The sequence below is a fragment of the Polypterus senegalus genome, chromosome 12, assembly GCF_016835505.1.
Source record: "Polypterus senegalus isolate Bchr_013 chromosome 12, ASM1683550v1, whole genome shotgun sequence".
Taxonomy (NCBI): domain Eukaryota; kingdom Metazoa; phylum Chordata; class Cladistia; order Polypteriformes; family Polypteridae; genus Polypterus; species Polypterus senegalus.
In genome coordinates, this window is record NC_053165.1 from 81,357,988 (window position 1) to 81,377,446 (window position 19,459).

The following is a 19,459-nucleotide window of genomic DNA, read 5'->3' on the forward strand; positions in this document are numbered from 1 at the left end:
TGAACATGACATCACAAAACAAATCACCTCTGCAACATGCTTGTCGAAATGCTGTTGGGAGACAAGATCTGTATGGCCCATCCTATATAACTGTTTGCCTCACTCAGCTTTGCAAAGAGTTTCTCCCTCTCATCTTCAGACAGTGTCTTTGAATCTGAATTTGAGAGGAACATAAAATGTCATTTAAAAAAGGTGAAATGGTCTCAGATTAAAACAAAACATCTGTGTGTTAAAAAGAGAAATACTGGCACATCAGCACTTCTCAAAAGCTTTGCTAACTTCTTAAGCTTTTTTTGAGGTGGCCTCTTGGAACTATTCCTACATTTGCAATAATAAACACATTTTTCACATACAGTGCATCCGGAAAGTATTCACAGAGCATCACTTTTTCCACATTTTGTTATGTTACAGCCTTTTTCCAAAATGGATTAAATTTATTTTTCCTCAGAATTCTACACACAACAACCCATAATGACAATGTGAAAAAAGTTTACTTGAGGTTTTTGCAAATTTATTAAAAATAAAAAAACTGAGAAAGCACATGTACATAAGTATTCACAGCCTTTGCCATGAAGCTCAAAATTGAGCTCAGGTGCATCCTGTTTCCCCTGATCATCCTTGAGATGTTTCTGCAGCTTAATTGGAGTCCACCTGTGGTAAATTCAGTTGATTGGACAGGATTTGGAAAGGCACACATCTGTCTATAGAAGGTCCTACAGTTGACAGTTCATGTCAGAGCACAAACCAAGCATGAAGTCAAAGGAATTGTCTGTAGACTTCTGAGACAGGATTGTCTCGAGGCACAAATCTGGGGGAGGTTACAGAAAAATTTCTGCTACTTTGAAGGTCCCAATGAGCACAGTGGCCTCCATCATTCGTAAGTGGAAGAAGTTTGAAACCACCAGGACTCTTCCTAGAGCTGGCCGGCCATCTAAACTGAGCGATCGGGGGAGAAGGGCCTTAGTCAGGGAGGTGACCAAGAACCCAATGGTCACTCTGTCAGAGCTCCAGAGGTCCTCTGTGGAGAGAGGAGAACCTTCCAGAAGGACAACCATCTCTGCAGCAATCCACCAATCAGGCCTGTATGGTAGAGTGGCCAGACGGAAGCCACTCCTTAGTAAAAGGCACATGGCAGCCCACCTGGAGTTTGCCAAAAGGCACCTGAAGGACCCTCAGACCATGAGAAACAAAATTCTCTGGTCTGATGAGACAAAGATTGAACTCTTTGGTGTGAATGCCAGGCGTCACGTTTGGAGAAAACCAGGCACTGCTCATCACCAGGCAAATACCATACCTACAGTGAAGCATGATCGTGGCAGCATCATGCTGTGGGTATTTTTTTCAGCGGCAGGAACTGGGAGACTACTCAGGATAAAGGGAATGATGACTGCAGCAATGTACAGAGACATCCTGGATGAAAACCTGCGCCAGAGCGCTCTTGACTTCAGACTGGGGCAACGGTTCATCTTTCAGCAGGACAACGACCCTAAGCACACAGCCAAGATATCAAAGGAGTGGCTTCAGGACAACTCTGTGAATGTCCTTGAGTGGCCCAGCCAGAGCCCAGACTTGAATCCGATTGAACATCTCTGGAGAGATCTTAAAATGGCTGTGCACCGACGCTTCCCATCCAACCTGATGGAGCTTGAGAGGTGCTGCAAAGAGGAATGGGCGAAACTGGCCAAGGATAGGTGTGCCAAGCTTGTGGTATCATATTCAAAAAGATTTGAGGCTGGAATTGCTGCCAAAGGTGCATCAACAAAGTATTGAGCAAAGGCTGTGAATACTTATGTACATGTGATTTCTCAGTTTTTATATTTTTAATAAATTTGCAAAAATCTTAAGTAAACTTTTTTCACGTTCTCATTATGGGGTGTTGTGTGTAGAATTCTGAGGAAAAAAATGAATTTAATCCATTTTAGAATAAGGATGTAACAAAACAAAATGTGGAAAAAGTGATGCGCTGTGAATACTTTCTGGATGCACTGTATGTGGGGTGCAAATCAAATAACTGATTGCCTGAACAGGGATAAACAAAACTCACCTTTGGCATTTGAACAAATTATAATTTTGCACCAGTACTAGAGTGTTGTACCATGTTAGCCATTATGAATGTAGTGAGAAGTCAAGCAAAACGACACCTTTTATTGGCTAACTAAAAAGATTACAATATGCAAGGTTTTGAGGCAACTCAGGCCTCTTCTTCAGGCGAGACGTAATTTACATTTTGTAATTTACAATTTAATTACATCTTGAATGAAGAAGGGACCCGAGTTGCCTCAAAACCTTGCATATTGTAATCTTTTTAGCTATCCCATAAAAGGGGTCATTTTGTTGGACTTCTCCCTAATTTTGCACCCAAATTCAAAATTAAATATGAATTCAGAGAACAGCATTACAATTTTATACTACATTTCACTGTGACCCTGGAATTTGTGGAGATGAAAATGATTGAATACTTAATTGTGACAACATTCAAAAAACAAAATATGAATTATATAAACAGGTTGTAGAGGTCTTCTTCATCCTAATTATATTACCTGCAACCTTCAAATTTTCCAAATCCTTTTTCATAGATATGGGACAGAAGCATATGCCATAAACCATAGGCCCTAAAGAAAAATTAACAAAAAAAATAATAAAAACCATTGAGTTTTATGCAGAAGTTGGCAAACCTTTAATCCACACCTTAGAATAATATTTTTCATCCTGGACTGATAAATTCAATTTTGCACCAAATTCAGTAAATCAGATTCACTTAATTAAAATAAACAAATACTGTACATTCAATATTAGGCTTGTACTTCATGTCTCATGACTTCATTTTCTGGTTTTGTGCCCACAGATAAGACGTCCAGAACTAACATATGCAGCAACAAAATACTGGCACTTGATGATAGATGGATCCATTTATTTGAATAAAAAAAACATTAAAGAATAAATAACAAAGAAACACAATTAATAAAGCTATACGATCTTAATAAAGAGATAAATATCAAGTAGAAGAGTAGCGTCCTTATATAAAATATCATGATGTAAGTCTCTAAAGAGGAGTCTGGTGATGAAGTCAGATGTAGGGAGGACAGAAAAAAAAAAAATACTTTGGTTAAGCTGGAGAAAAAACAAGAAAACCTGCACTTATAAACAGAATCAAGATTATCCAAGATTTTATGTTTTGTGCTGTTTGTTCATTATCTTTTGTGTTATTTTATAGATATACATATATTCACCTTCCTTAATAATTGTGTTATCAATAGCTTATACTATTTTGTTTATTAACTTGCTAGACCACAGAAAAAACAAGGAAAACTGGTAGAAAAATGTCTTCACATGCACACAGAAGTTCATTAATCAACTCATCTCCTACATCAGAATGTTAAGGTGTCTGCTGCTGTTAATCACAAAAATTGTATGAATTCTATAATCTCAATTCTCAATGACCCTGAATTGGATTAAATGATTTTAAGAATTCTTTCTCCAAAACCTTCCTTTTACTATCGTGGAAATTGGTTTGAAATGCACATTCAATGCAAAATGTATTAAATAAGGGCTGAGTGCAACAGTCTCACACACACACCATGACAAATCATTTGTTCCTAGGGAGAAATATCAGTTTTGCATCCAATATCTGCAGTGTCATATACAATTCCTACAAAGCTACAGTGGCTGCTGGTTTTCTAGCCACTTCCTTAGATTGAAGCCAATCAATGTCATTTATGGGAGCCTTTTTAAAACTTATTTCAGTTTAATCATCTATTGAGATTCTAAACCTTTAAAAGCTTCTCTTCAAGTTTAAACAGTTCATTGTTGTTGTGTAATACAATGAAATTACTTTTTGTGACAGCCCAAAGGTGCATTTAAAAAAAAGTCAAATAATTCCAAACATATCGTATACAGTGTTAAGTGATCAAATAACCAAAGCAAATTATTATTGCTCAAAGTACAGCAGCATAAATTGTTATTGCAAATGTTAATTTTACATTACATGTTATATATTGTATTACATTAGTATATTGCACATTGTCAATATAGCTTATTGCACATATTCAATTAAAAATGATCTCAAACTGAAGAGATTCAGAGTTGAGAAAGTTTATGGCAAATGGGAAAAAGCTATTTTCAGTCTGTTTGTGCGTACATGGATTGACCTAAAGCGTCTTCCTGACGGGAGGAGCTCAAACAAAGAATTTCCAGGATGAGTTTTGTCCTTGAGAATGTTTTTGGTCCTTCTCACACAGCGAGTCTTATACAAGAGTTTGAGTGATGGCAGTTTAGTCCCAATAATGGCCTCTGCTGTTTTTACTCTTAAACAACTTTATTAAGTCTAAAAACTGCTTCTTTTTTCTGCACTTTTTGCCAAATAATAATGAGATACAAAAAACTAGATAATGAACAATTAACCAGTTAGCATGGCATATATGGTGCAGGGAATCTGGCGTAGTAGTTAACGCTTAGGACTTCAAACCCTGAGGTTGTGAGTTCAAATCCCACTACTCTGTGTGACCACAAGCAATTTTCTTCACCTGTCTGAGGTCCAATTGAAAAAACAAAAGAAATGTAACCAACTGTAACTCTCAAATGTCGTAAGTCACCTTAGATAAAGGTGTCAGTGAAACAGTAGGTATAATATATTCAGACAGAATCTGTCACAATAGCATATCAAGAATGTAATAATCTATAAAAAGTGTAACAATTAAAAGTACTACTCTGCTTTAGTCCACAAAAGATTTCGATAAAACTCTCTAAAATACACTGTCTACTTTATAAAAAACTCAAGCACAAGAAAACAATCAAGTTTCATTAAAATCAAGAATTAGGTTCTAATCAAGAAACCAACTAGTGTAAAAACCTTCAACAATTGAAGCCCTCAAGTAATTGAGTTTAACACACTTGATGCACACCATCTTGAACGATATGGATGGAATTCAAACAAGCAGCAGAACTGTTAGAATAAGCAAAAATTGATCCTTATAAGGAAAAACGCAAAATGCTGAGACACTAGGGATTCAAGACTAGAAAATTCAGCACCATACAAAGAGCAAAACATTATATATACTAAAGAAGGAATGCAATTACTGTATAGGTTTATAAAGTCTTTATCGTCACATGAAGTTTTATTTTGCATTACACAGATACTTCAAAAAAAAAAAATAGTGATTTTATAAATATATTAACATGAATGTCATATATTGTCATGATTTATGTTAATCATTGAGATAGCTTTTACTGTGTGTTTAATTAAATTTGTGTAGTTATGTATATAAATATTGTATGTTTTTTAATTTAATGTTGATGCAGTATACCTGTAAATATGTGCAAGTCTTTGTGAAATAAAGAGTACTATAGAACAATTAACTGAACTGAAGATTAAAAATGGAGATAAGGAATTTTTCTCATTATTTATCAAGAGCAACGTCCCAACGCCTCTTATCCTGTGCACGTCTCACAGCTGTAAGATAGCAATGTTTTTATTTTGCCCACTATGGCCATACTTTGCATGAGATAACAGAGCAAGCCTTAAAACTCCACCCTAACTGCCTAGGCAGCCTTCACTGCTCAGATGTAAAAACGCCCTGTTATTAGTTTTTCATTATCCTTTTCATTTAGTCACCCATGCAGGAGAAATCCACCAAAAACTATTTTATTATGAAAGCAACCAGTCATCTTCACAAAAATAAAGCAGCATACTTATTAAAATGGTCTAAAAAGCTTCACCTTCAAATTCAATCCAATATTACTATACCTTATAGTACAATGAAAAGTATTTGTTGCTAAACCCAGTGATACAGAAATATGCAGTAACAATCAAATAAATACTGCAGATACCAACTATTAAAAAAGAAACGGCAATATAAATGCAATAAATTGCAATACAAATATATCAACATGTAAATAAATAAAGAGATTCAGACATACAGCAGACAGACAGATGTGAAAGGCACGATCGATTGATCGATAGATAGATACATACCTTAAGACTAATTTTAAAAACTGCCCCAAGGAGACTGGAGAAACTAAGATAATAGGGAACTAAACAAGCCTCATAGACTGAATGGTCTCCTCTCATTTGTTAAACAGATGCCACTGCCACAACAATAGTTTGTGGAAGCTTTTGTATAAAAAACACTCTTGACAAGACCCTGAACTGTGATTTAAACATCTTTTCTATACCTAAACTCCATTAGCACACTGTGAAACACTGTCCTTGCCTGACCCCGCCTCTTGGTGAAGGACTCAAAGAAATGTTTTATCACATCAAAACCTCTTAGAACTGCAAGATTTCATTTAACGGTATTTCTTTCCTGGTAATAACAGAATATAAGAGCATAAAACGTGTCATAAACAGGGTCCTGACCCCCACTGAATGCAATGAACAAAATTAACACTTCAATGGTCAAAGTTCATTGGATGCTTATCTTACATTTCAAGGTCAACTCCAAAAAAAAATGGCTATATTTTTTGTTATAGTGCTCCATTTTGATTCAAACAAGTAAATAAAAGCCAAGAAGCAGCACACAAAGAGAATGAACATATTTACCAAGCACAGGTCCTCGGCCTGCTTCATCAATTCCCAGACAGCAATCTGTAGTTTTGCACACTTCAGGTATTGCAGATGCCAAACGACAGCTTTTGGAGTTATCTTCTTCGAATTTAGTGAGATCCATGTTAGCTAATGCCCTGGAAAGATCAAAGTGTTCTAATGAATTCAACAAATCTGGAGCTCGGAAAAGCCCAGGTATAATCTACAAATACTAAAAAAAGAACCCATCAACCTAAACTGCCCAGTTATATTATGTGAAACAAAATGTTTAAGCAAACTTTTTTGTAACTATTTTCATACTTATCCAAGAGTAATGATCTAAAAAATCTGCCAGGCATAAAATTTACTGTATTTAAGTTGTATCTTTTAAGAGCAGTATTGCCATAAAGTCCACACCTATACAATCCATGATTTTTCTAAATAAAAATGTGAAATAAAGCAAATCTTTTTGTTTTTCCAAAAGGTCTGTCAAAACTAAATATTAAGCAAGTTATAAACACCTTATCATACGGATGCGAATAAGGATAACAGACGACTGGCAGGTGTCACTGACAGTTATTAAAGTGCCCTGCAAAATTATTTATACAAAGCGAAGCTAGCAAACTGCTCTCTTTGTGAATAACACACCTAAAGTATGAAAATCTGACACCCTGGTTTTCCTTTGATTACAATTGCTCTGTCCGATTGTAACTTTTGTTTATAATCTGTGTTTTGTCTATTGTTCAGTGTCCTTGAGTGTTTAGAAAGGCACCTACAAATAAATAAAATGTATTATTATTTTTTTTACCTGTAAATATTTCCATTTGCTTTTATCTTTTGGCACATCTCATGAACAGTACAGATAAAGACCAATTTCTTCTCTATTGCAGTCTAAAACGGACATTCCACCTGAGACCATTCACTTGGTCAAAAACATGACTCTGGTGTTCTGTTAATTATTTGCAGTTGTTTGATTTGTATTTTATACTGGTGTGATATTAACAACTTGGTTTATTGAAATAGAGCATTGGGCAATTTTTTTAATTATTTTTAACCCACATAACTCAATTTTATGGAGCCAGTGCCATAAACTTCAGTTAAGGACACAAAGCAGAAACCAACATCAGATGGGTCACCAGATCAATTGTTTATGAATAAAAATTAATTGACTGATGTAATGGTCAGTATAAGGCACATGATGATATACTAGTAATAAGGTTAAGATCAATTTCATTTCTCAAAACATAACTGAAATTCTTTTTTGAAAATTAAATCTATGCAAATACTTAATTTGTACTGACCAGAGTCAGATTTATGGGTTCTCGTAATATATGCAGAACTGGGGCTCCAATACAAGAGAGGGTCCCTATTGGGAATTCCAAAACTTACAAAAATAATTGACTACTTTTTATGTACCGGTTAGTAAATAACAAGTTTCTGATGTCTGTGATTCTGAAACACAATTCTGATAGTGAATTCCAAGAATATCATTTTATGTGTGGACCTGACAGTTTGCTCTAAACTATGCTATGTTGTTGGGAAAAGTTATTAACTTTTCTATATAAAGTGCAAAACACATGTGTCAGTCCATTAGAAACAGAAATGCACACAAAGGCAAAGATAATGACTGGCGCATGTGCAAAAACAGTTATTTAAACTGAGTTTTTGCTAAGTAAGGCATCAGATGAACCTACAGAAACAAAAGCTGCACCACGTAGTAGAAGTATAGCAAGTTTATCAAAACACAAAAAAGCCATTACCTACATCAAACTGGCAAAATGTCATTCAGTGCACCTAAAGTCAAAAGCTATTTGTGTTTCACTATGCTGCATACAGATTTAACAAGCTGTGAAATGCCGGCAGCTGAAAGCACGCCACTCCACTGCTTAGAAGGTTTACACAAAGTCAACAGTTTTGTGCTAAAGAAATACTAAAGGAAAAACCAATGAAAAGGGTGTGCAATGTGTTTAAGATTGGTATTTTTTTATTTTTATAATTACGCCTCATTTTTAAAATATGACAAAGTTAGGTTGATGTTTAGTAATGGGAGCAGTTCATTGCATTTGAATTGTGTGTGCTGTCCCGGAGATGGACTGATGCCTTGTATCCTGTGATTGCTGGGATTGGCTCCAGCTGCCTTGCAACGCTGTCCTGGATAAGTGGGTTCATAAAAGGCATGGATTGACTGTAACCGAGTCCATGCTGTGTCTATCAAAATCAATTTAATTTTTTAGGACCCCCAACAAACAAGGTCTACATGCAGGCCGCTGTGACCTGAAAACCAGCAGCTGGTATGACCCTTAATGAACTGGATTAGTCAACATTCGTTCAGGACAACAGTGTAGCAGCGCTGCCAGCTTATGATGCTTGAACCTTGGTGTTACTCCAAGTTTAGGTGCCCGCTGTGCGATGTTCCTATATTCTCGTTGTTTATCAGAATGCGTGAACACAAGCAGCCGAAGTTAATTGGGAGTTACTCTGGCCCATGTATAAAAAATACAGAGCTCAGATGAAAGTGGCGTCGCCAGAATGGGTCAGCATACTGCAAATGGCGATTGTAAAATATGCAGAATGAAAAAGCAATAAAACTAAATTAACTCCATTTGAGACATTCATTCAGACTGAGCAAAGATGCACACCACTGACAAATAAACGCCTTTAGGTTTCATACATCCAAAGTCATTGCAAAACGCAAAACTTAAATTTGACAAGTGTATTTATTTTTACCTGATATTTAGGGCTTCCAGTACGCCGCCTCGTCGTTTCTAAGTTTGTCAAATAAACAAACTCGGGACCCAAGGCTGGGTTAGCTGACCGAAAATGTTACCGAATGCTTTTTTTATATTCAATATTATTTGTTTACAATTCATGCGGCCCTTGTAAACTGCATCATATTTCATCTTTTATATGTATCTTTAGTATTCTGTGTTGTCCTTGTATGTTGTATCAAAACTACCAAGACTAATCCCTAGTACACATTAGTGTAGCTGTGGCAAATAAAGTGAATTCTGATTTTAACTAAGGAAACGTCTCAGATTTTAATGATAACTTGGTAACTACGGAAAGTTTCAATAGATAAATAAATACTGAAATAAGCATACAGTTTGTTTTGATACTTTACATATATAAAAAAAAATGCAACGTTGTTTATTCATACTTGGAAAAAGTAAAAGCAAATACCTTTGGTTGCAAATACTGTACGTAACAACACCACCTGGACGTCACTCCGGCGGTGTGTTTGTATCCAGCGCGCGCCAAAAGCTACTTTGACCCCTGAACTTTGACTTTTGATAACGCGGGATTCGCTTTACATTCTTATACATGTGATTGAAAGCGCCATTAGGAATAATAGCTTTGTAGCAAATTAAGTTTATAGCATTTACTAAAATAAAAGTTTAAGAAAGCATATTTATATTTTTATTCTGGCGCAGAGGATCTTGGGAGTTGTAGTTTGAGCTCGCCGTGCAGTTATTGTGTTCACAGATAGATATCAATTTGCCAACCATCAGAAAATCTCCAAATTGTCGTATTATACCCAAGACGGTTTGGTCAACAAGTAAAGGGTCTTCACCCATTCATCGTCTCAATTTCCAAACCCAAGCAATCCAATATTACAATAAATATTTTAGTAAACTCTTGTGAGCTAAAAACTGGTACAAAGTACATCTTAAATTGCACATGCTGCACTTTTTACATGTGTTGTTATGTGAAGCTCAAAATATCTTTTGTAAAACCTGCAACGCTTAGAGAGCTATAGCACAAAATTAAAGAATTGTGTGATGCAGCACACACAGTGGAGGGCATCTGCAGATGACAAATTCAACAATGTCAGCCATGTGACAAATTTGAATCTGTCAGGTAATTTGCTAAGTGTCATTTTATTTATTGCGTGTGCTTGAATTATCCTTTGTCAATGTCAATGACAATGTCAATTTATTTACATAGCACATTATAACGACATAGTAATGCTGCAGGCAAAATGCTTTACAATAATAGAATAAAAGAAAAAGAAAAACAATAAAACATAAATAGTAATAAAATATATGAACATAAAATAAGATAGATAATAAATAGAAATAATGTTATATGATCACAAAGAGGAAACCATCAGTATTACTGAAGGTCACTGAATGCAAGTGAATAGAAGTGAGTTTTTAATCCTGTTTTGAACAGTTCAATTGTAGATGACTCCTGAATATGATGAGGCAGAGAGTTCCACATGCGAGGGGCAGCAGCCGCAAAGGCCCTGTCCCCCTTGGTTTTACATTTGGGGTCCCCTGGAAATTCCACTCATCATAATAAATTTGTAGTGAGAAGTCAAGCAAAATGACACCTTTTATTGGCTAACTAAAGAGATTACAATATGCAAGCTTTCTCGGCAACTCAGGCCCCTTCTTCAGGCGAGATGTAATCTGATGTGATGTGGCCTGAGTTGCCTTGAAAGCTTGCATATTGTTATCTCTTTAGTTAGCCAATAAAAGGTGTCATTTTGCTTGGCTTTTCTCTACATTCATAATGGCTAACAGGGTACAACTCCCTAGTACTAATAAATTTGTTCAAGTTTATTTATACAACTGCTATGTTTTCACCTTGGCAGTGACATTCATGTCTCTGGTGACTCTTCCTATGAAGTCAGTAGACGGAATGGGAGAGCATGGGGGGGTCATGAGGTCGCTGGAAATGGGTGTGTGGCGCTCCCGATATCTATGCAAAAGGACGAAGGTCCAAGTCTTTAGAGTCCCGTTGCCTCCTGTCTTGCTATATGGTTATGAGACATGGACGCTATCCAGTGACCTGAGATGAAGACTGGACTCATTTGGTACTGTGTCTCTCTGGAAAATCCTTGGGTACCATTGGTTTGACTTTGTGTTGAATGAGTGGTCGCTCATGGAGTCCCAAATGCGGCACATGACCTGCATTGTGAGGGAGTGTCAGTTACGGCACTACAGCCATGTGGCGCGTTTCCCGGCTCATAAGATCCTCATTGTTGGGGACCCGAGTGGCTGGACCAGGCCAAGAGGTCACCAACATAACACCTGGCTGCGGCAGATAGAGGGTCATTTACAGAGGGTGAGACTGGACCGTGTGTCTGCCTGGGGGGTTGCAAACTGAGATCCAGAGTTATTTCGCCGTGTAGTGGATTCAGCAACGCGCTGTACCAGTGCATGCTCCCCAACTTGACTTGACTGATGTTTTCAGAAGAAAAATCTTTTTAAATAATCACATATCAATCAAATTTGAATATAGATTCTTAAATGTTTCATATTGTTTCAAAAGAATGGAATGTCTCAATGTTATGTTGTTTTTATGACTGGCCATTTAACATTTATAAAAAGATCCTTTGTGTTGCTGGTGCAGCTGATTACGCTATATTACGCCATGTTTGTAGGCATTAAGGAGACGCCTGAACGACACGCATGCGCGCTAGTGTTACGGTGGCTGGCGGGAAGGTGCGCACGATATAAATCACGCACAGGAAGTCGGCGGCGCGTCTAATAGAGCGCGCGAGATAATACGAGGTTGGCTGTTGATTGTGGAGGTGTCTGTAACGGGACTGACGGAGGTAACAGGTTAGTTCAAATTAAGAATAGAGCGTTTATTGAATGAGTGTGGCAACAAGCACACCGTGGTTTGTTATGTTTTAGCGAGTCTTTCACAAGAACAAAGTCGACGCATTTCCTAACGAGTTTTGTTTGGGACTCGTTGAGCTTCGGGGGAGGTGGGTCAGACCTCCATTTCACTAGACGACCTCCGTATTTAAAAGTTCATTTTACATAGTGGTGTTACGGTACTCCATCGTACTGCATAAATGGTATTTATGCTTTTATTGCTTTAAAAAAGAAAAAAGCGCTGAGTGAAGTGTTTCATTGCTGTTCTGCCAATGCTCATCTTTGGTGTGCTACGACCGACTCTTCAGCACGTACATCTTCTACGTTGACAGTTTTGTTTTCTTTTAGTTTGAGTAAGTTAGTTATATGCTTTCTAGTCTCTAGCGTTTCCTGTATTTATTACCATTTTAGCAGTCGTTTGAAAGCCGATTTGGAAGTAAGGGCCATAGAGAGTCGTTTTCGGCTTTTTCATGTAGTCCCTTTTCGGCAGCCCACTGTTACACATTCTGTATCTTTTTTGTCTTTCTTTTTTTTCCCAGAAAATATGCTCTTTAAGGCGTTCAAATATTTTGTGTTTGTGGCTTTTTTGCCCACCTATAAAATTGGTGTCTTGTCTGCCAATCTGTGTAGCTCTAATACAAACGTTTAATGTATAAATGAGGTATGGGTTAGAATGAAAAAGGGGATTTAGGCATCCCTGCTATAAAGTAGTAATAAATGCTTTCTAATCCCCCATATTTTTTAAATTCTACATGAATATTCTTATTCACTGTTAACATTAAAATGCTTGCTTTAATGTTGTAGAGAAAGAACTGAAATCATACTTATGTTTTATTCACTACTCAGTAGTTGTACTAAGGGTTTGTAAATGTATCCAGAGGGCTAAAAAGGGCTAAATATTTATCAAAATTATATTCATAATGACATTTTCTTTTTTTTTGAAGTGTCAAGAGTTTCTCTGGACAGTTTAGCTGGAACTTGTTTTTAACATGAAAAGATTTTTTTTTTTTTTTTAAATTGGTCCATTCTTTCTCCTTTTTGACTTGCGTGTGACCCGTCCAAGAAATCCTAATCCCATTACTTTTAAGAGGGTATGTTTGTGTGTGAAAGTGTGTTCCAGCTGACATTATCTCTGTATATATTTTTTTTAGGTTATTTTTGCCACCATGTCTGCTGGAAATGCCAAAATTGGGAAGCCAGCCCCTGACTTTGAGGCTACAGCAGTAGTAGACAGCCAGTTCAAGAACATCAAACTTTCTGACTACAGAGGTAATCGGTTGTAGGTGTGGGGAGAGTGTTCATTTCAGCCGTGCATATTGCTTTGGAAAAATGAATTGTGAATTGAAATGTTATAATCTTCCTTGGTGCCCAGTGCTTCTAGAACGGGCTTTGGTATTGAAGATTTAGATTAAGTACATGTGTAAAAGTGTAAAATTAACTTATATAAATAAGTACAAGTGAATCTCTTTCAAATTTGTTGTTTAGGAAAATATGTGGTTTTGTTCTTCTATCCACTGGACTTCACTTTTGTCTGTCCCACTGAGATTGTGGCTTTCAGTGATCATGTGCAGGACTTCCACAAAATCAACTGTGAGGTCATTGGTGTGTCAATAGACTCTCAGTTCAGTCACCTTGCTTGGTAAGGACTTGAATTACTTTTTGTAGGTTATTTGGACATCAGGGCAGGAGGAGTAAAAGGCTGTCTACTCTTGGGACACCCTTCATGCTTGCCCCCACACACTCCCCCACCCCTTCCGCCTGGGTTTTATCTTTCTGTCCTAACACCACTTTCTTACAGTAAGATAGGCTTATCTGAAATGCATTGACTCTCAACTGCACATTTATCTGTCTTTTATGAAGCTGCCATAGAGTATTTTCTGAATTTACTGGGGAAAAGTGCAATGATAAACCATTATATAGCTCATTATGCAAGTGATTGGGGTTCTTGCACCTTTCTTATTGTAACATATTTTATTAGATGTGTAGCCCTGAGTTGATTAAATATTTCTGGAAAATGTTTCACCTATAAACATGTAACAAGACCAGTATTCTGTTTTCATTTTCATTGATGGTTCAAAATCAAACTTAAGAAACAATCCTTTTCTTCCAGGATTAATGTTGGCCGTAAAGAAGGTGGTTTAGGACCTATGAGCATTCCTTTGGTTGCAGACCTGACAAAAAAAATCTGTCTGGATTATGGGGTACTGAAAGAAGATGAAGGCATTGCTTACAGGTGCTTCTTTCCGCAGAAATATTTTACACTGTGACTACTGTTTACAGATTCTTCTCACTTGAGGTCCATTTTCTACTCCGGGTTTGGGGGGTTGGGTTGGGTGCACCCATATTTTCAAGTTATCTAATATGCCTGTTGTATAGGTAGAGTGTGCACACTAAGTTTGGACTCAACTTTACTCATGTTTTTGTGTTAATTTGTATTTTAGAATGTGAGTAACATGTAGGATATACTATACCAGCTAAACAAAATGATCAAAATGTTATTTTTAACTATTTTAAGCAATTCAACAGTCCCTTGCTGTAAAGCTAGAGTGCCTATGGCTTTATGTGCAGTTAACACTTGCTCTTGTGCCTGAATTCTGGAACTTGCTAATGTGAATATTTTGCAGACCTCATTTTGCATACTAAATGAATGGGATGGGTAGCCTTTCACAGGTTTATTGAATAGCTCTGGATAATTATAAAGTTCAATATTAAGACTATTATTCCTCAATTTATACAGAAATAAATCATTTATCAGTTAATCTGTGATCTTACTGTTCTGTCAAGACTTGTCTCCATGGAAAACCTAGTTGTGTGGAATTATCTGTTCTTTGGAGCAGTGCCAGGAATCTGGGGTCAATCCCTGTTTTAGACACTATGGAGCTTACTTATTCTTTCAGTTTAGGATTTCTTTCAGCCTCTTATTAGCACAACCCAAAAATTTCTACCTTGGGCTCTAGAATCTACAAGAGTTGCTTTTATTTTGTAAGTTAAAATGACCATGTTTAAAATCTTAGTGAATGTTTGTTCAGTACTTAATCCACCACAAAAATACTCCAAGGTTGATCAAAGTAAACCAGAAAGAAAGGTAGTTTATTTTATTTATTTATTTATTTATTGAAACTCCTACCATCCTCATTGCAGTGTCTATTGGCACTTGGGTCCTCTTCCAGGCTAGTTAGAGACAGCTCCAGATGATTTTGATCTTTTTAAATATTTCCCTAAGTGTTGATATGGGTGTTTTCAGGGGAGTCGCTATTTCCCTGACTTATTAGGGTCAAAACACTTTTCCCTCATCTTTTCCATATTAATGAATAAATAAGGAAATGTGGCCTTTTTTTCACCTAATTTATACTCCATGACACAGGATGCCACAGTTCACTACTTGGCAACTTCCTGCACCCTCTGATTTACCTGAGAAAAGTTAGATATAATTTCTTGACGAGGGATTGTTTTCGCATAATTTGTTTAAATGTCAGATTTTCTCCCACTTTTTTATTGTAAGATCAAAGTTCACAAAAAGGTGGATTTGTATAATCCTTTACCCATCTTACTCAGCTCTGCAATAATTTTGGATGGAACTGTGTGTATGTGCGTGTATATACATTTGTTCCTTGCCACTGACACACTGCCCCTCAAAAGGACTCGGTTAACTTCTACATGTAGTATATTTAAATTTTGGGTCACTTTTTACTATTGCAGCTATGTGCTTTTTTTTGGGGGTGCGGTGGGTGGGGACAATGCCTGAACAGGGCAACCAGTCCATCATAGGGAAAAACATTTACACACATGAATAGACCATTGCCAATGTAGCATCACTATTGGACTGTGGTAGGAAACTGGAGCACCTGGAGAAAACCCACACAGACATGGAGAGAACATAAAAACTTCTTGCAGGGTTGACCTGGGACATGAGCCCTGGTCTCACTTCTGTTCCGCTGTGCTGCACTGTTTCAAGTATATATACCATTTCTGCATTAGAAGTGCTTACTGTGGATTTTTTTTTTTTTAAACCCTTGTTTGTTAACTGCACTTTGATATAAAGGATGTTGAAACATTTAGTCTGTTAGATAATATGCCCTAGAAATTATTTACCCATTTTCTTAAACTTATTTGAGTTTAATATTGCTATACTAGTGAGTGGAGTTGGTCAGTGTCACCCAGCCTTGCAGGAAAGATGATCGGATTTAAAAAAAAAAAAAAAATTTGTGTACAGTATTAATAGCCAACCTTTGTCCCCAAAGCCACAAATTCTTTCTGAACGTGTATAGAGTTTTATTTAAAATTATTTGAATAGGTAATCATTGTTGCTAACAAATTGCTAGCTTCACATGTTTAAAAATATTCTTCCAAAAATCAAGTCTATGGGAAAATGTATTGTTTTTACTGAATAATCTTTCCTCACAGCCAAGCTTTCTTATTGAAGTGCTGTGGTTTTTGACTTGCTTTAATGCTCACTGGTAATGTGACATTTCACTGTAGGAGGAACTGGGATTTTGAAGCTGTGCCAAAATATTCCAAAAGGTCCTCTGTCCATATCTAGAAGCTTATCTCAAAAACAAGTCTTTCAGCATGAGCAATCTTCACATGCCTGCAATTGATGTAGGGATATTTAAATATAGAACTGGCCAGAGCAGACTATTGTGGCATGACCTAAAGTGGTTTGTTCATGCAGATAGCTAACAAATCTGCAATACTTGAAACAATAGAGGATTTTATCAATGCGCAGAGAACAAGGAATCTTTTCATTTGCACAACAGGATCATTAAAGTAACTGGTAAACATGGCTTTTTAGTAATCCAGAATAAACCTGTACATGTTGACCCCTCTTAGCATTGGTATTAAAGCGGCAATCTTTTGGGTAAATTCAGTGCTTATACATAAGAAACTTGAAATTGTTGTGGGAGCTTGAAGTAGAATTTGTTTGCATGAACAGTTTATTGGCGAAAGCAGATCTGCTTTTAGATTTAGATTTTTTTTTCTTGCTCTTTTTCTTTAATTTGGGTTGAATTACCAAGGGGAAACTTTTTTTCTCATCCTGATGTTTAGGGGCCTTTTTGTGATAGATGAAAAGGGCATTCTTCGACAAATCACAATTAATGACTTGCCAGTGGGACGTTCTGTGGATGAGACACTTCGGCTAGTGCAAGCTTTCCAACATACAGATAAGCACGGCGAAGGTAAAAAGTAAATTTATGCTTTTACAAGTGTTTCCACGTGTTTAGGACTGTGTTGTAGCATAATTTGTAGTGCTGCTTAGTTAAGGTTCCAGGGTCAGATTTAAATCATTGTCTAGTCCCTCTGAGACTTGACTACTTTTGTCTATTTACATAGTGTGTGTATGACCATGTTGGTGTAGATTTTGAGGGAAATAGGTTTGTGATTAATATTTAGTGTTCAAAATAGATGGTTTCAAGTTTTTGGGTGTTTTTCTTGTCTTCTTTTAGTGGAAACAATGCTTAGGAGTCTAATTCCTCTGACAGATGTGATTCCTTAATGCTTACTGTTTTTTTTGTTTTTGTTTTTTTTTTATATATATATAGTGTGCCCTGCTGGTTGGAAACCTGGAAGTGACACTATTATTCCTGATGTTCAGAAGAGCAAGGAATATTTTTCCAAACAGAGCTAATTTTTGTAGTCTTCTGTTGAAATCGATCAAAAGCTGCTTTTTGATGTAAAGCACTGAATAGTTCCAGATTAATTCACTATAGTAGGCAGATCACTGTTAATTCCCAGGGTGTGATCAAGGGGTTTTTCTTGATTCTTATGCCCATCCGTTAGTTCAATAAGCTTACTATTTTGTGTATTGCTGAAGCACTTAGAAAGCAAAGTTTACAAAAACTAGTTAAGAAATGTTATGCAGTATTAACTTTTTCAACTGTTGGTGCTTAAGAATTAAAGTCTAGTGTGATGTGATCATGGTGTTTATTTTCCCTTCTGCTTCATTTAAGTAATTACTTTGAACGATTTTTATTAGCGAGAATCTGTTTCAAAATGCTCAATTTGGGATGTTTTTGTGGGTTTCACTGTTCACAAAAGTAATTATTCTTTATCCCTCATTACAAATGCAAATCTGAAAAGACGTGACTTGAATATGACGTGTACCGGTACTTGAATTGGAATTGTATAGAATCTTCCACTAGCCAGCTGGACATCCTGAAGGTCAAGTACCTGGAGCATTCTGATGTCATCTGACATCAGATAATAATGCAAGGCCTTGCATAGTCCATTGCTATGCCCTGACTTTCCAATGCCAAAAAGGTTGGATATTGTGTGGTACTCTACGCCTGTCACCAACCAATACGGCCCAGTTGCTACATATTTTTGGGCAGAATTGGTGTAATTGCAAGTGTGTTTCCTTGTTTGAGTCATGTAAATATACATTGAAAATTGTTCAGTTATTTATATAAACTTTCTGAAATTGTCCAGCATCTGGTTTGCAACAAATCCCTCTACATCAAGTTTCCCATCAGTACTGGCTCCTCTGTAAACAGGTTTGTATTTACATTTATGGCAACTGCACTCAAAGCATTAGCCCCTGTCTACTTTCTTTATTATGAGCAGATTAATTTGCAGTTGTAATGCACAGAAAACTCTGCAGACTATTGGTGTTAATGGAGGTTTTATTAGGTCACGTCTTTCACAAACCTGCTTTTAGTTTGTGACTGCAGTGCACATTAGTACAAGAGTTCACTTGCAAAATAAATTTGAACTGTTCAAAAATTAGATATATGCTAAACATGAGAAATGAGAGACTTTCAGCTGCAGTGTTAACTGTACCCTCAAAGTAGAGTGTCCTGGAGCCTCTTAAAAGAATGGATAGTGTTAAAAACATTCCCCTTTATGTTTTCTGGGGGCATGAAACAAAGTGATAGACAAAACAAAGGCTGAAGAACTAGAGGAATCCCATGTAATGGCTGAACTTTAGGCTTGAAAATGTTAATGGAATTTGCTTCATAGGTCACACTGTAGTGCATTCAAGGACTTGTGGTCCAAAATGACTTCTTGTTCAGTTGGTCCTTTCAATGTAAAGGACTGGAAGGGGTCGAGTCCAAGGTGGTGCCAGAGGCATGTCGAGTGTTTCTTCCTGGTCTTTGCCTTTGAATCTAATGGCTGAAGGGAAGGCACAAAAGTGTGTGGTTTGTGTACCATTCTATCACAGAATCAAATTTAGAATTTACACTCTATATACCTCAAGCCCATATTTGGGAATAGGAGGAAAACCAGGATGCTGTGTTTGTGAGGCAGTAAAGCTAACCTCTGCACCACCTTTAAGTATTTTTGTACAATATTTTTATATTATCAGCCTTTGAAAACCTATGTATAAATCATT

At 36.7% G+C, this 19,459-nt stretch overlaps 2 protein-coding genes across 3 annotated transcripts in view; one reads left to right on the plus strand and one right to left on the minus strand.

The window, feature by feature from the left end:
- rnaseh2a (ribonuclease H2, subunit A) overlaps nucleotides 1–9,781 on the minus strand; it is a 32,464-nt gene extending 22,683 nt beyond the window's left edge. The window contains exons 1-4 of the mRNA XM_039772616.1: nucleotides 9,701–9,781; nucleotides 6,539–6,678; nucleotides 2,541–2,612; nucleotides 28–154 (exon numbers count right to left, since the gene is read on the minus strand). Of these exons, the coding sequence (XP_039628550.1) occupies nucleotides 28–154; nucleotides 2,541–2,612; nucleotides 6,539–6,665 (326 nt within the window). The 5' untranslated portion in view covers nucleotides 6,666–6,678; nucleotides 9,701–9,781. The remainder of the gene's footprint in view (nucleotides 1–27; nucleotides 155–2,540; nucleotides 2,613–6,538; nucleotides 6,679–9,700) is intronic.
- Nucleotides 9,782–11,962: 2,181 nt separating this feature from the next.
- prdx2 (peroxiredoxin 2) lies at nucleotides 11,963–18,042 on the plus strand. Of its 2 annotated transcripts, none has more exons than XM_039772617.1 (6): nucleotides 11,963–12,090; nucleotides 13,281–13,398; nucleotides 13,615–13,768; nucleotides 14,240–14,362; nucleotides 17,176–17,306; nucleotides 17,670–18,042. In XM_039772617.1, exons 2-6 carry the CDS (start codon nucleotides 13,296–13,298, stop codon nucleotides 17,753–17,755), a joined length of 597 nt encoding a protein of 198 aa, XP_039628551.1. In that variant the 5' UTR covers nucleotides 11,963–12,090; nucleotides 13,281–13,295; the 3' UTR covers nucleotides 17,756–18,042. The 2 variants fall into 2 exon arrangements, with proteins under 2 accessions (XP_039628551.1, XP_039628552.1); XM_039772618.1 differs by having other exon boundaries at nucleotides 11,987–12,083.
- Nucleotides 18,043–19,459: the final 1,417 nt, after the last annotated feature.